Raw genomic sequence first — 14,945 nt, 5'->3', positions numbered from 1 at the left:
CAAAGTTACTTTGGAGCATCTGAAGTGCCTGTAGTGAAATTAGAGATCAAAAACTTGAAACTAGTTTTGGTGTCAACCCTGGCCGGTGGGCTCGGCAGTCAGAGCCCCGCCCTCAGTCCAGAGGGTCTCAGGTTCGGTTCCCAGTCAAGGGTACATACCTGGGTTGCAGACTCAATCCCCATGCAGGAGGCAACCAATCAATATGTCTCTCTCATACCGATGTTTCTCTCTTTCCCTCCCTCCCTTCCACTCTATATAAAAATCAACAGGAAATATCGTGTGATGATTAACAAAAATTTTTTTTGGCATTAACTTTATAAGTAACATTCCTATATACTTTATGTATCATCTCATCTGAACATTTTAAATGTAGAGTGTAACGGAAGATGTAACAAAAGTAAAAAAACTGAAGGCACTTTACAGTTACACGTCAAATCCCTTGATAACTTGTGAGATAAGTACCTTTTATCACCATCATTTTATAGATGGGGAATCAGGTACCTTGCCCAAGGTCACGGCATCAGAAGCCAGCATAAGCCTGGCCCCACTGTCCTCTACTTCATGAACTGGGGAAAAGTACATGTAGTGTCTCCCTCGAGTGTCTGGCACGAGACCCTCACCTTTCACCCGGGAACCCCGCTGGAGCTGCGCCCTGCTGCGCCTGCGCACGGTCCGCCGCGAGCCTCGTCAGCACACGTCGTCACGCCAGGCCCAGCCGCACTTCTTCCCTCGGCCAGAGAATAACTCCCCAAATTAGATTTCCAAACTCAATCTGAACAGGCAGCTCTTCACGCCCCCGGAACTGGACAGATGCACTGATCACCCCGTCCTCGGCTCCCACACTGAGGTCCTCCCACCCCTCTCCAGTTCAGATCACTCAACCCCACAGAAGTTATGGGCTCCACCTCTAAGTTTCTACAGTTAAGCTCACCCTTCACTCCCCAACCTAACTAAGAAGGAAATCGCCATTCCAGCCACTCTCATTCACTGTCAAGTTTCCATTCTCTTCCTTCCAAGTCTTACATCTGCTCTTTCCCTAGGCTCTCTGTTCCCTACTATTCAATCAAGGCGCACGCACTCTCGAGCAGTCCTGACCAACCAGCAAGTTCGCTCCGTGTCCTGGGAGCCACAGCTCTGAGCCTGGACAGCCAGGTCCCCGAGCCCTCAGGCCTCCTTCCCGTCCTCCGACCACTCCCCAGGCAGGCCCGGCCCTTCCCCTCCGCGCCCTCCAGCACTCTACATGTCCGGGGGTTCAGCACCTGGTCCCTGACCTCTGGGTGTCCTGAAGGGTGGGGAGGGAGGCTCCTCACACAGGAGCAGTAAGAATGCAAGTTACACCATCTGACTTACTGGGGAAGAGAGGACTCTAAATGCTGCTAGAAAACTGAACAAAGCAAATCAAGATGAAACTGTTCCAGCCCCCACGAATCTGCAGACAGGGCGGCAGCAACCGCTTCCTTTATTCCTGGTCCCTGTCCAGGGCCATTCGAGTTGAGCCGCATTCCTTTCCTGCCCCCATGTCTCCCCCAGCCCAGGCTGCAGGCCCCAGAGCCAGGTAACAGCACAGGCCTCAGACCACTCCCCCAGCAGACCTGCCACAGCCGCTCCTGCCTCCGGGTTGGCGTGACGCCCACCGGGAAAGGGCAGGGTCACTCAGACCCCAGGGGTCACTGGGCTGCAGGGCTGCAGGTGGGGCACAGGCAGGTGTGGAGTGATGAGAGAGACTCAAGACCACTGGCCACATAAGTTTGGCTGGATGGAACCCACTCTAATGAAGCTCAGTTATATGAAGAGAAGCAGACAAATCTTTCAGAGGAAAGGAAGCAATGGGAGGGCCCTGGTCACACCGAGACCGCCTCCGCCTCCGTCAGCTGCAGACCACAGGCAGGCTTCCGAGCGGAGACTGACACCGGGAAACACCCGGCCACGCAGGCGGGTCTGGGAAGGGACGCTCACTCTCGAGGGCGATTGACCACGACTTCACCCAGAGCCTCCAACACCTCCCGCTTATAGTCCTCAAAGTCTCCATCGATCTGGCTGACGCTCTGCTCCTCCACTACCCACAGCTGGCAGCTGGTTTCTGTGATGAGCCGGGCATCGTGACTGACGACAATCACAGCTGTGAAGGAAGGTGTGCGAATGAGGACAGGGAGAAAGGAGGAGAGCCAATCCTAGCATAAAAGAGGGAGCCCCAGCCAGCTCCCAGGGGAAGGAGGAGGAGGTGTTCTGAGCTGACTCACCGCCCTGGTACTCATTGATGGCCTCCCCCAGAGCATCGATCGACTCAATATCCAAGTTATTGGTGGGCTCATCCTGTGGAGGAGGCATTGCATTACTGAGCGGCGGGGCCCCCACCCGCCACGGCCCCCTCCTGCGGCTCACTCACCAAGATGAGGACATCGGGCTCCCGACAGGCCAGCTCTGCAAACACAACTCGGGCTTTCTGCCCACCTGCAGCAGAGAGAAAGGAGGGCTGTCACACCGCTGACCACCTCCCACTTCCACAGGCCAACCTGAATATGTGTGCATGCTGAGGTTCCCCCGCCTTGGCTCCTCTTCCCTCTCATCCAGGTACAGCTGTGGCTAGGAGTGCTGAGGGGAGGAGCACCTGCCCCAGCCCCCAGGGCAGTACCGGAGAGTTTGCAGATCTGGATGGTGTGGGCATGACTCTCAAGGCCGAAGCGGCCCAGGCACTTGCGGGCGTCCTGGTAGGGCAGGTTGAAGGCCTGCTGCAGGTACTCCGTGGGCGTCTGCTCCATGTGCAGCTGCTCTGCGTACTGCTGGTTGAAGAAGCCGACTTTCTGCCCCCGGGAAGAGGAAGGGGGTCAGTGAAAGTCCAGCTTCCTCTAAGGAGCTCTCATTCCCGAATTCCCAAGGCCGACTTACCAGCCGGTGGTTCCTTCTCATTTCCCCCTGAGTCTGCAAGGAAAGAGCGAGGGTGAGATGGGGAAGGAAAAGGTGCTGCAGGTCCACATCTCAGCTCTCCCGAAGGGGAGGCAAACGCCAGAATGGGGCTGGGAGCAGGTCAGTGTGAGCAAGAGAACGCAGATGTCCTCTCTAATGTGACAAAGGCACACCAAGAAGTCAGAGCAGGGAGCAAAAGGAAGTAATAGCTGGAGAATGAAGGAGGGGAGACAAAGGCACAGATTCAGAACCAGCAGGAGGCTGGCCACAGCTAAAGGTCACCCTCCCCCCCAAGAGGACTCATGCACAGTGCGCTCTCCAGGCCCCCCGGGTCCAAGGCTAGGACAGGTCTCTGGAAGACCCAAGGGTAAGGACCCTCGAAACAATCTCATGCAGGGAGGACAGTGGCCACCACCTATCTAAGTGTGCAGGGCAACAGACTGCTGAGGTCCTAAAGGCAATCAATTTAGGCAAAACTAAGTTCACGAAGACGTATAGTAAGAACACTTGCTCTAGTATTGTCCTTCATTGAAAACCACAAATAATCAAGTAAGTTTGGTAGCTCCATGTAATTACTGGCATGGAAAAATGCTTGATGTATATTATCTGGAAAAACTAGATACAGAACAATTCATGTGATAGCCCTTTTTTTTTTAATCCTCACCCAAGGACATTTTTCCATTTTCTGGTCAGACAGAGTGGGAGGGAGAGAGGGGGAGAAACATCGACGTGAAAGGGACACATCGAGTGGCTGCCTCCCGCATGACCCAACCAGGGCCGGAGACAAACTGCAACCGAGGTACATGCCCTTAGCAGGAACCGAACCCGGGTCTCTCCAGACCGCAGGCCGACGCTCTAACCGCTGAGCCAAACCGGCCAGGGCAGGGCCCATTTTTGTTTTTAAAAAAAGAAAGCATATGCATATTTGCAAAAAATAAAAATAAAAAAGAAAGCTACCCACCAAAATTAATACTGGTTATCTCTAGACTTTTCTTTGGCTTATTTAATTTGAATCATTCTGTAAGTAACATGCTTCTTGTATAACCAAAACAACACACATGGGGGTAATGCAGCTTCAACCCCCGTTCTCCTGGCTTTGCTCCCTGGACTGACCTAAACTGCTCTCACAGCACCCGGCAGGGAGGTGAGTGTGCTGAGTTCTGCATTAACTCTGCCCTGCAGGGGCTCGGCTCCAGCCTCCAGTGAGCGTGGTTCCGCCCCGGCCCGCCCGCAGGACTCACCGGCGTCAGCTTGCCTGTCAGCAGCAGGAGCAAGGTGCTTTTCCCCACACCGTTAGGGCCCACGATGCAGACTGCAAGAGCAGACCAGTGGTCAGAGAGGTCTCAGCCGCTCCCCTTGTGTCTCCCGCTCCAACTCCCCGGGCCAACCACCTCCGACTCACTTCTTGAGTCCATGTCGATGCCAAAATCCAGGTTCTTGAAGAGTGGTTTCTGCCCCTCATAGCCAAACGTCACGCCTGAGGGCCAGGAGAGAAAGAGTTTCTTCTCTTTTCAGTGGCCCTGAAGGCTGGCCCCAAGCGCTAGCCCTGGAGAAGGACTGGGGGCCCGCGCGTGCACCTGGGCTCACCGTGCAGGCCCAGCACAGGGGGGCTGAGCGGCGGGGGATTGGGGAACGTGAAGCGCACGGTATACTCCTTGGGGCGCTTCAGGAGCTCAGGGGCCTCCTGTGACTCCTCGTCCAGGTTTTTCCTTCGGCATTTCTGCTGCTTGCGAGTCAGGGCTTCCCTTGTTTGCTTCTCCTGCAGAGGAAAGGGAGAAGCCTCACTCAGTGTCCCTGGAGCGCAGGCTGGGTCCCAGACTGCTCTGCCGGCTCTCCGCAGGGGTCCCCACCCAGGAAGAGCCGCGTGCTCACCGCCTGCTTGGCGGACTTGCCACCTGCTTTCAGCTCCTTCAGCTTCTTCTCTTGCTTCTCGTACTGCTTCAGCAGCTCCTTCTGCTTCTGCTGGTACATCTTCTTGAAGGTCACTGGGCAGAAAAGGAGGCTGGGCATCAGTGGGCGCCCCTCCCCCAGCAGACAGGGACAATCAGGACTGAGGAGGGACGGACGGGCACCAGCGCTAGACTCTGAGAAGACCTAGCTCATCACCACATCCCTACGGTCCCTCCCTCCCAGGCCCCTGCTTGGGGCCCGCCCCCTCCTCACTGTAATTGCCCCTGTAGTAGTGGAGCCTCTGGGCGTCGAGGTGGACGATGTCAGTGCACACGTCATCCAGGAAGCCCTGGTCATGGGAGACGATGAGCAGTGTCTTCCGCCAGCCCTGGAGGTAGCTGGTTTCAGAGGAGAGTACGGGAAGAGCACAGTGATCAGCTCAGGCACGCAGACAGACAGGGAGCAGGCGGGGAGAGGGCCGGCTGGGCGGACAGCGAGGCCGCGGCAGCCCCAGAACTGCTGACGCCAAGCCCACAAGCAAGGTGACTCACTTATTGAGCCAGATGACAGCGTTGAGGTCCAGGTGGTTGGTGGGCTCATCCAACATCAGCAGTGTGGGCTCCATGAACAGCGCCCTAGAGGGTTGGGCAAAGTGTCGGGTCAGAGGGGAAAGGTCCTTGCTCAGAGAACCCAGAGCAGCGCCGGCAGGTGGAGCCCAGACCATGCACACTCCCCTTCCCTCTCTCTCCTCAGAAATCTTCCTGAGGGAGAATGTCCACCTGGTTGGGAGAGAAATGAAGAGGCCTGAAGTCTGACAACAAACAGCAAGGGAGAGAGAAGTCAGCCTGGAACCTCCCTACTGGCCCGGGAAGGATGAAAAGGGCCTGGCAGGCTAAGGCTGAAGGGAGGGCAGCAGGTGAGCAGCCCACCTGGCCAGGGAGACACGCATGCGCCAGCCCCCAGAGAACTTGTGTGTGGGCCGATTCTGCATTTCAGGGTCGAAGCCCAGACCAGCCAGGATCCGCCGGGCTTTGGCCTCTGCGGCCGCCGCGCCAGTAGCCCGCAGTTCCTCATACACCTGGGAGGAGGGAGAAGAGGTCACACATCCAAGGCTGCAGGAACCCCCAAGTGTCAGCCTGTGAACCACTGCAGTGTCCTCTACCTTCTCCAACCTCGCAGCAGCTGTGTCATCGCCCTGCTCCAGCTGCGCCTGAAGCTGTCGCTCCTCTTCCAGCAGCTGTAACCGCTTGGTGTCCGCTCGAAGAACAGCCTGTACTGCGGGCGTTTCATCCGCTACCACCTCTGGGGGCGGGGAGGAGAGTCAGGCCACCCAGGGCCAGGGACCCGATTCCCTCTGCCCTCCAGCTCCATTTCTGGTTCTCCTGACTCTGTTTCAAATGAAATGTGCTGCACCCCTGACTTCCTCCCCCTTTCTTTAGCATCACTTACCCAGTGGCCAGGTTCCCCCCATAACCTTTCCAACCCCCACCACACTGCTTCCCTTCCTGGTGGAGCACCCCAACAGGCACACCTGGAGTCCCCTCCCCACTGGTGCCTCACCCTGCTCACACAGCAACACGTCGATGTTGGGGGGGATGCTCAAGGCACGGTTGGCGATGTGCTTGAGGAGTGTGGTCTTGCCCTTGCTGGGGAATGAGGACTGTTAGGACCAGGCCACCAATGAGAAATCTCTTCTCTTCCTTCCAGCCTCTCCCCCTTGACACCTCCAGCCCCTCCTCTCCTCACCCGTTAGGTCCCACTAGCCCATAGCGGCGGCCGGCCACAATGTACAGGTCTGCGTTGACGAATAACTCCTTGCCATGGGCCGAGATGCTGAACTTCTCTAGCTGCAGCCACCAGCGCAGAAGGGAGGAACGGGCACAGTGAGAACTCTCCCTGCAGGGAAGCCTCGGCAGACCAAGACCTTCAGCATAATCCCCCTCCTCCTACCATGCCAGTCCCCTGCCCTGTCCACTCCTCCCAACAGGCTCTCCCAAATTAAGCCAGTCCAGCCCATCCCACCTACTTCCCTCCAAGGGTGGACCCTCGACCTCTAATTTGTCTATCTTCTGGCTCAAGATGGCAGAACTCAAGGTGCAGCAAATACCTCCAAGCTTTCCTGCAGCGGATTGAGCCACCCACACCCTACTTCTCTGGTTGCTAGGGCCACGCAGGTGAGAGCTGGCGTTTCCCTGGTGAGCTGGAGAAGGCCACCCTCACCTTGATGTCGGACGCGTTCTCTAGCATGGCTTGGCGGGAGGACATCTCTGCTTGGGACACGGAGAAGTCATTCTCTGCAGCACTGGCTGCCTTCAGTGAAGCCACCTGGCGCTCGTACTCCATCTGAGGAGGAGGGACCACTGTCTGCCAGTCCGTCACGACACAGCCCACGTCATCAGACACGACAAGGCTCATAGACCTCCACCCTTTCCTTACTCTGCTTAGCTTGAAATGGCACCCAAAGCTCTCCTCCTTGTCCCCAATTCACATGTCCCCTAATTGAAGCTTAAAAATATCAAACTGTCCTACCTTTGTCCACTAAAAACCCAAGGTCTTACCTGTTTCTTCAGCTTCTTCTTCTCTTTTTTGCTAAGGTGGGCATAGGGATCATCGGCCTTAGACTCCCCTTCTTCATCCTCTTCTCCTTCTTCCTCTGAACCCTGTGAGAACTAGGGGAGAGTAAAAAGTGAGGACCCCCTTCTAGAACTTGGATTTCATGTCACCTGCCTCCAGCCTGTACGGCCAGCTCTTCCTTCAGCACCTGGAGTCCTGAGACGTCGTGGTGAGCTCTCTCACATCCACTCGGTCTCCTCCGCGTCGCGACCTGCGTCTGCTACTACCAGGCAGATGGCAGGAGCATGTGCAGCAACGTGTACACTCCTGCACACAGAACTACCAATGTGACTACCGGGTAGGATAAACGTGACAGGCTCTCGTCCTCCTTTATTGTCACAAAAGCTCACACATTGGCCCTACCACACAGCCACTGCAGAATGCAGCAGAGCCGAGGATGGGGAGCATTGGCTGGAGGGGACGGAGGTGGTCACGGGACTCCTTCAGCCCATGCTGATAGGATGCCTGAGAACCAAGGAGGTGGACAGATGTCCTCAAGGCCACTCAGCCAGCTCGAATGAGGTAAATGCCAAGTGTTCTCCTCTCTGGATGTGGGGCTGCAAACTGTGGCCGGTGGGCCAAATCTGACCCAAGGCTCTGAGTTAAGAATAGTTTTTACATTTTCAAAGAGTTATTAAAAAAAAGAGGAAGAATATGTGTCAGAGATTGTATGTGGCCTACAAAGCCAAAAATATTTACTGTGTCGACTCCTTCACGGAAGTCTACCAACTCCTGCTGTGCGTAGTACCAGCCCCCAGACCTGGCCCCCAACACCAACACACACCTGCTCTGCCTTCTTGGCCTTCTCTTGCTTGGGTGGCTCTCTTTCTTTTGTTATTTTTTCTTCTTCATCTTCTTCGTCTTCATTGTCCAAAGTGGAAAGTTTATTTTGAGGCTAACAGAGAAAGACAGCAGGTCCAATGAAATGCTTAAACTCTTTCTTTGTTAATCCTCACCCGAGGATAGTTTTCCGTTAATGTTTTTTTTAGAGCAAATGGAAGGGAGGGAGGAAGGGAGGGGGGATGGAAGGGAGAGGGAGAGACACAGAGAGAGAAACACTGATGTGAGAGAGACACATCAATTAGTTGCCTCCCGCACAATCCCGACCAGAGCCAGGGATCAAACCTGCAACCCAGGTACATGCCCTTGACGGGAATTGAACCCACAATCCTTTGGTCCCCAGATCAACACTCTAACCACTGAGCCAGGGCAAAATGCTCAAATTCTTGAGACCCAGCACCTCCTCCTGCCAGTTTATTCCCTCACCTTGGCCTTCCCCTTTGACTTTTCTTCCTTTCCCCTTTTGCCCTTAAGTCCTGGTTGTTGTTCCTCAGAAAGAGCCTAGAGAGGACATGGAGACACACACACACACACACACACAATTACTTTGCTACCTGTTGCTTAACAAGCATTTCTAGGGAGACTAGGAGTTAACTACACTGAGTGGCCTCGGGAGAAGAGACCCAGGAAAACCCTAGCCTCCAGCGTGAGACAAGAGAGTAGAACCAGAGCACTGCTGAGTCAGGCGGGTGGCTGCAGGGCAGGGCGGCCCCAGTGCTGCAGGTCTCCCTCCAGGGCAAGGCTGGAGAAGAGGAGGAAATGGACAAGGCTTGGAGAAGGCATTCCGGGGAAGGTAGAAGACAGAAAAAGAACGAAGACTGGAGCGTCGACCCACACACCAAGAGGTCTCCGGCTCGATTCCCGGTCAGGACACATGTCCAGGATGTGGGCCCAATCCCCAGTGGGGGGCATGCAGGAGGCGGCCAATCGATGTTCTCTCTCCTCAATGTTTCTATCTCTCTCTCTCTCCCTCTCCCTTCTTCTCTCTCTAAACATCAATAAAGGGGGGGAAAAAAAAGAATAAATGCTTCAACACAGACAGCTGGAAGTCAAGATGGGGTCAGGGCCGATCCGAAAGGTACACACAGAAGAACCCCAAGTGAAGAGCAAAGACTTGAAGCCTTTGTTTTAGACTTTGAGTTTGGAAGCAACTCACTATACATTTCCAAATAATAAAAAGAGGATTGTAAAAAGCTGACTTCTGATAGTTTAAGCAAGACAGACCTAGAAGAGCTCAGAGCAGGTGCACCCAGGGGCCTAGCACCACAGCCAGGCGGCCAAGGGCTGGCGCGCCCGCAGCGCCCCCTCCTTCACCTTGTCGATCCGGTTCTTCTCTGGCTTGGCAGGCTTAGGAGGGGGCTTTTCTTCCTCCTCGTCCTCACTCTCATCCTGAATTAGGGCTGCAAAAGCATTACCCCCCTGGAGAATGAAAGGGCCAGAGAAGTCAGTGGGATGGTCAAGGTTACACTCCTGGAGTCTCTGTTTACGAGACAGCTCACCTTGGTTTTCTTCCCTCCTTGGGGTGTCAGGGCAGATACTGAAATGACAAAGAAAGAAGATGAGGCAGGAAAGAGAATGATGATTCTGGCTCTTCAATCTAAACCAACTCTTTTTATTTACTTATTTATTTGTTTGTTTGTTTATTTATTTTTTGTTACAGATGTTTCTCCTTTTTTACCCACTGACACTCTCCGCCCCATCCCCCCCACCCCGTCCCCGGCTTTGTTGTCCATGCCCATTGGTTATGCCTACATGCACATAAGTTCTGTGGTTTATCTCTTCCCCCCCCCCCCACTAACTCTTGGTGAAGGAATGAGGCACTTCCCCCTCTGCGGCTCGGGGCTCAGGACCCACTCCCCCAGGCCGCACCGTCTCCTTCCTCATCACTGGCGGGCACTGACAGCTTCTGGAGACGCTCCAGGAGCTCTTTCTCCTCGTCGTCGTCATCCGCATCCTTCTTCCGCCGGCCTTTGCGGGTGTCTCGTTTTCTTTTTTGCTGAGAGCAGAGCGTGAGAGTGAGTCTGAGGCCAGGGTCCCTGCAGCATCTCTGCCTCAGAGAGTCCCCATCAGCTGGCTGCACTGACATGGCTGGAGAGGGCTGGTGGGCCCCACACTTGTACCTGCTGCTGCTGCTGCTGCTGCTGCTCCTTCTCCTTGACCACCTTCTCTTCTTCCCCAGCCCGTTTATCTTCTACTGCCAGCTCTTCAAAGAACTAGCAAGAGTTCAGATATAGGTCAGTGGCTCAGAGACTGAGCAAGCCCCTCTGCCACATGCAGCCCACTGACCCTCCCTTCCACCACATTGCGCTTCCTCATGACAAGATCTCTTCCCAGACCTCCCGCCACCTTCACACGGAAACACTCACAATCAGTTCTTATCCTCAACCCTCCTTTCCTCACCGTCTTTTTGTTCTTCTTGTCCTTCTTCCCTTTCTTCACCACTTTGTCTAGAAGGTTAAGCAGACACTATGAATGCTTATCTGCAAATTGTGAAGCAGCCTGAACTCCCTCAATGGCCTCCACCCCATTTTACTATTTTTCTAGGTCAACTACAATTCCCTCCACATGTGCACTGTCCCACAAGACAGACACAGGTGCCTTGGTCTAGGGAAGCAGGCGGGGGGAGAAAGCAGAATTCCAAGGTGAAGGCACAGGCAGAGCTGTCGGAGATGACTCCTACATAGGTACCCAGCAAAACTAACTGGGCTACTGGTGCCATTCACTAACTCGAAATTAATGGAAGAGAAGGTCTCCTCTCCCCATCCTTGCCACCGAGGTAGAACGAAGACACTGAGTTCAGGCTGGGTATGCTGTCTGTGAAACCTGCAGGCCAGGTAAGTAGATGAACATCTGGGCCATGCGCCAGCTGCCCTGCTTGAACATCGCAGCTCAGAACACACTGTCATACTCAACACAGGCTTTCATCTTAGCTGACCAGGATCCCACTTAGCTGTGTTCCCAGGGAGCAATGAAGGAATAAACAAAAGTTTACTGACTGAACAAATTCTACCTCCTCTCTTCTGTCCATCCGTTTCCCTGAAGGTGGGAAACGGATATTTTAAAAAAAGAAGGATCCACTTAAGTATCTAAGAAGGAAAGATATGATCAGCTCACCTTGACAACATCTAGGAGTGACAAATCCCAGAAACTATTTTATCCCCAAGGACTAAACACAATCATCCTTCTCTTCTTCCTTTAAATCTCTTTTGTAAACATCACTCTGACTCTCCTGACCATAGGGAGAGGAAAAACCTTGCAGAAGTTCAGTTGTGAGAAAGTGCAAACCAATAACAAAGAACAGAACAAGGCTAAGCCTGGCAAGAGCTATGTTGTGGCTTCCATCTCTCTGCCTCTAAAGGTTCCTCCCCTTTGCACATCACTCAGGCTGCTCCTGATTTCAAAGTAAAATAAAACACCTTCCTTAATCTTATAGTCTCCTCCCTCAATCAGTTTTCTATCCTGTCTTCACTGAGTCTGAAAAGCATAGTTCACACTAGCTCCATTTCCTCATCTCCCATCCCTTTTCGAACATACTGCAACCTGCTTTGGGTATCACCTCCTAATGAACACTACTTAAAAAATATATATTTTTAAATCCTCACCCAAGGACGTTTTTGCATTTATCTTCAGATAGAGCAGGAGGGAGAGAGAGAGAGTGAAACATCGATGTGAGAGAGACACATCAAGTGGTTGCCACCCACACAACTCCAACCAGGGCCGGGACAAATTGCAACCAAGGTATGTGCCCCTAGTGGGAACCAAACTCGGGACTCTCTGGTCCGCGGGCCGATGCTCTAACAGCTGAGCCAAACCGGCCAAGGCTGAACACTACTTTTGATAAAGTTGCTACTGTCCCCTCAAGTTGCTCAAACCAAAAATTAAATTTTTAGTCCTTATTTGCTTTACTTCTCTGCAACATTCCATGCTACTTACCTTTTATTTCTCTCTAGTCATTACTTAACTTCAGGAATCCTTGCTCCTGGTTTGCCTCCACTGTATCTGGCTGCTTGCCTCTCAGTCTCATCTCCTTGGCCTCCTTTCTCTACCTCACTTTCCTTAATTGTTGAGATTCTTTTAGGTCGCCATCTTCTGCCCTTTTTTGCTTCAGTCTGCATCTACACCCAACACTTCAAGTACACTGGCTTCTGTCTTCCTTTTTAGTCTAGATCTCTCCCCACAGCCATTAAACAAACTAGCTCTCACCCTGCCATATTATATTCTCTTAGAAATTCCGCAGAAAGCTCCAACTCAGCTTTCAAAACTTATCTCTTCCCACCCTACAGTCCATACTGCTTTTCATTAATATTCTACTACCCACTGAGTTGAGTGTCACCCCTAATTCTTCTCCCTTCCATTAGCCAGTTCTTTAATAACTTTTAGTCTCCACTGCCTTGTCTTCTTCTCTTACCACTTCTCCTCTGGATCATTGTGAGAACCTGAGAAACAGTCTCCCTGCCTCCACTCTCCACCAGTTTAAGCCATTTCCCACTGCTCAGTGTTGTCAGGGTGAACTGATTGTTATCTTGCCTTATGTACTTCAATAAGCCCTCCTTCTTAATGTCTTTAGGATTGAGCTCTTCGGAATAGTGTATAAAAGCCTTTCATTATCTGTCTCCCGCACATCTTTCCATCTCCACTGCACTAGTCACCCAACAGTGGGAACCAGCTTTGCACACACTTCTACCTCTGCTTGGAATGCTCTTCCCCTTGCTAACTCACACTGATCCTCCAAGAACAGAACTTAGCTATCACATATTCCTGGGAGGCTTTGCTGACACTCCTACCCTACCTGTCTGAGTAGATGCCTCTTCTCAATCCCACTGCATTCCTATTAACACTCATAACACACTCGGTCAATCACTGTCAGATTAATGCTGTCCCCTCCACTGGAATGGGTGCCCCTTCAAAGCAAGGTTTATCTTTTATCACTACATTCCCAGTTCCTCTGCAGAGTACCAAGTATACAGTAGGCATCCAATAAATGGTTGTAAAATTAGTCACTGTGTACCTACTGCAATTATTTGTGTCCATTTTATTTCCCCCTTGAAATGTCTTCAAGCTTGGGAGGATGGCTTCATTTTTTTTCCCTCCCCACTTCGAAGTACAGATATACAGCATTTAAATAAAAACAGGTGTTCAGCCCTGGCTGGTTTGGTTCAGCGGCTAGAGCCTCGGCCCACGCACCAGAGACCCGGGTTTGGTTCCCGCTAAGGTCACGGATCTCGGCTGCAGTTTGTCCTTGGCCTGGTTGGGGTCGTGTGGGTGGCAGCTACTCAATGTGTCTCTCTCACGTCGATGTTTCTCTCTCTTCCTCCCTCTCTCCCTTTTGCTCTGAAGATAAAATGCAAAAAAAAAAATGTCCTCGGGTGAGGATACAAACAAAAAACCCAGGTGTTCAACAAATATTTGCTATTTCCAAGTAAACCGTAACCCCCATTCGAACAGCCAGCATCTTCACTCGTGCTCCAGTTGAGTCAGAAGTGCCTTATTTTTATTTATTTATTTTTAATCCTCACCCGAGGACATTTTTCCATTTTTTGTTCAGATAGAGTGGGAGGGAGAGAGAGAGAGAGAAACATCGACGTGAAAGGGACACATCGAGTGGTTGCCACCCGCACGACCCAACCAGGGCCGGGGACAAACTGCCTTATGCAAGAGCCCATGGAGGAGCCACCCCTCCGGGAAGCAGGTGGCCACAGGCTCCCGCGGGCGGTCTGCAGGTGCGCGGCGGCCCGGCGGGAGGCGGACCCAGCTCCTACTCCCATGGAATGCAGGATCGAGTGTGGTGCGGAGGACGTCCGAGAGAAGAGGGCTTTCTCACTTCTCCTCCTCTCTCCCTCGGTTCCACGAGCTCTTCGTTTCTTGCCAAGTTCTACTTAAGCTCGTGCGCGACCCACGTCACCTTCTCTTTCGCTACCAGCCCAAACCCACTGCTGCCCGGGCAAACGCTTCTCCGCCCATTGCACGCCTGCGCAGTAGCCGCGCACGGCCCGGTCAGTTTCGCGTGCCGTCACCTCTCCTGAAACAGGAGCGCTCTTCTCTCCCCTTCCCTCTGCCGTTCCCTCCCTGCCCACGAGCCTCACCTGCGGGGCTCGTGCTCTCTCCGTCCCCGATCCACTCCGGCTCCGGCGGCTGCTGCTTGGGACCTTTCGGCATTGCGGAGGCAGTTACAGCTACTCTGGCGGCGCCGGGAGCTATTTCCGCTTCCGGTAGCGTGGGGGCTCGGACAAGACAGCACCTCCACGCCGGCGCGGTCGGCCCCGCCCCCAGGCGGCGCACGTGCACGCCTCACTGTCATCTCGGGGGCGGGCCTGCGGCTGGTGGGGGCGGGGCCTGTCATAGAAGGGCGGGGCGGGCGTGTGCCCGCTCCAGGCGCAGGCGGAGCGTTTATGACCTTCGGGGAAGCCCCACTCAGTGACCGCCCGACGCCAATTGCCAGTTGTTAATTTCCGTCTAGTAGGAAGGACTGGACGCATGCTTTTCTTTTTTTTTTTTCGCATGCTTTTCTTTTTTTAAGTGGTTACTCCCTTCTACCATCCCCTTACGCCTGGTTTCAAGCAGAAAGGCACAGGCCGTCTTCTAAGGACCTGGCGGTCTGGTGTTGAGGTGTGTCCCCAAACCCCGAAGTTTAGAGTGGTAAAGGAGGAGGTACTCTAGCCTAATGGTGCGGTGGAGCTTAGATCCCCCCCCCCAACTTT

General features: G+C 53.5%; 1 protein-coding gene across 2 annotated transcripts; it reads right to left on the bottom strand.

Moving 5' to 3' along the window:
• Positions 1-418: 418 nt before the first annotated feature.
• On the bottom strand, positions 419-14,441 carry ABCF1 (ATP binding cassette subfamily F member 1). Of its 2 annotated transcripts, XM_036249043.1 has the most exons (26): positions 14,331-14,441; positions 10,648-10,694; positions 10,368-10,460; positions 10,117-10,243; positions 9,747-9,784; positions 9,562-9,666; positions 8,674-8,748; positions 8,192-8,302; positions 7,353-7,463; positions 7,015-7,137; positions 6,541-6,641; positions 6,355-6,440; positions 5,957-6,096; positions 5,724-5,872; positions 5,346-5,429; positions 5,068-5,192; positions 4,777-4,889; positions 4,492-4,663; positions 4,307-4,381; positions 4,146-4,216; positions 2,887-2,919; positions 2,633-2,801; positions 2,387-2,451; positions 2,241-2,313; positions 1,957-2,119; positions 419-723 (listed from the first exon to the last, which is right to left on the bottom strand). In XM_036249043.1, the coding sequence occupies exons 1-26, from the start codon at positions 14,401-14,403 to the stop codon at positions 624-626; spliced, it is 2,622 nt and encodes an 873-aa protein (XP_036104936.1). In that variant the 5' UTR covers positions 14,404-14,441; the 3' UTR covers positions 419-623. The 2 variants fall into 2 exon arrangements, with proteins under 2 accessions (XP_036104936.1, XP_036104937.1); XM_036249044.1 differs by lacking the exon at positions 419-723 and having other exon boundaries at positions 730-2,119.
• Between the last annotated feature and the right edge of the window lie 504 nt (positions 14,442-14,945).

Source organism: Molossus molossus, unplaced genomic scaffold (assembly GCF_014108415.1).
Source record: "Molossus molossus isolate mMolMol1 unplaced genomic scaffold, mMolMol1.p scaffold_m16_p_8, whole genome shotgun sequence".
Classification (NCBI taxonomy): Eukaryota; Metazoa; Chordata; class Mammalia; order Chiroptera; family Molossidae; genus Molossus; species Molossus molossus.
Note: the sequence above shows the minus strand (reverse complement) of the source record. Positions and strands in the feature narration are given on the sequence as shown.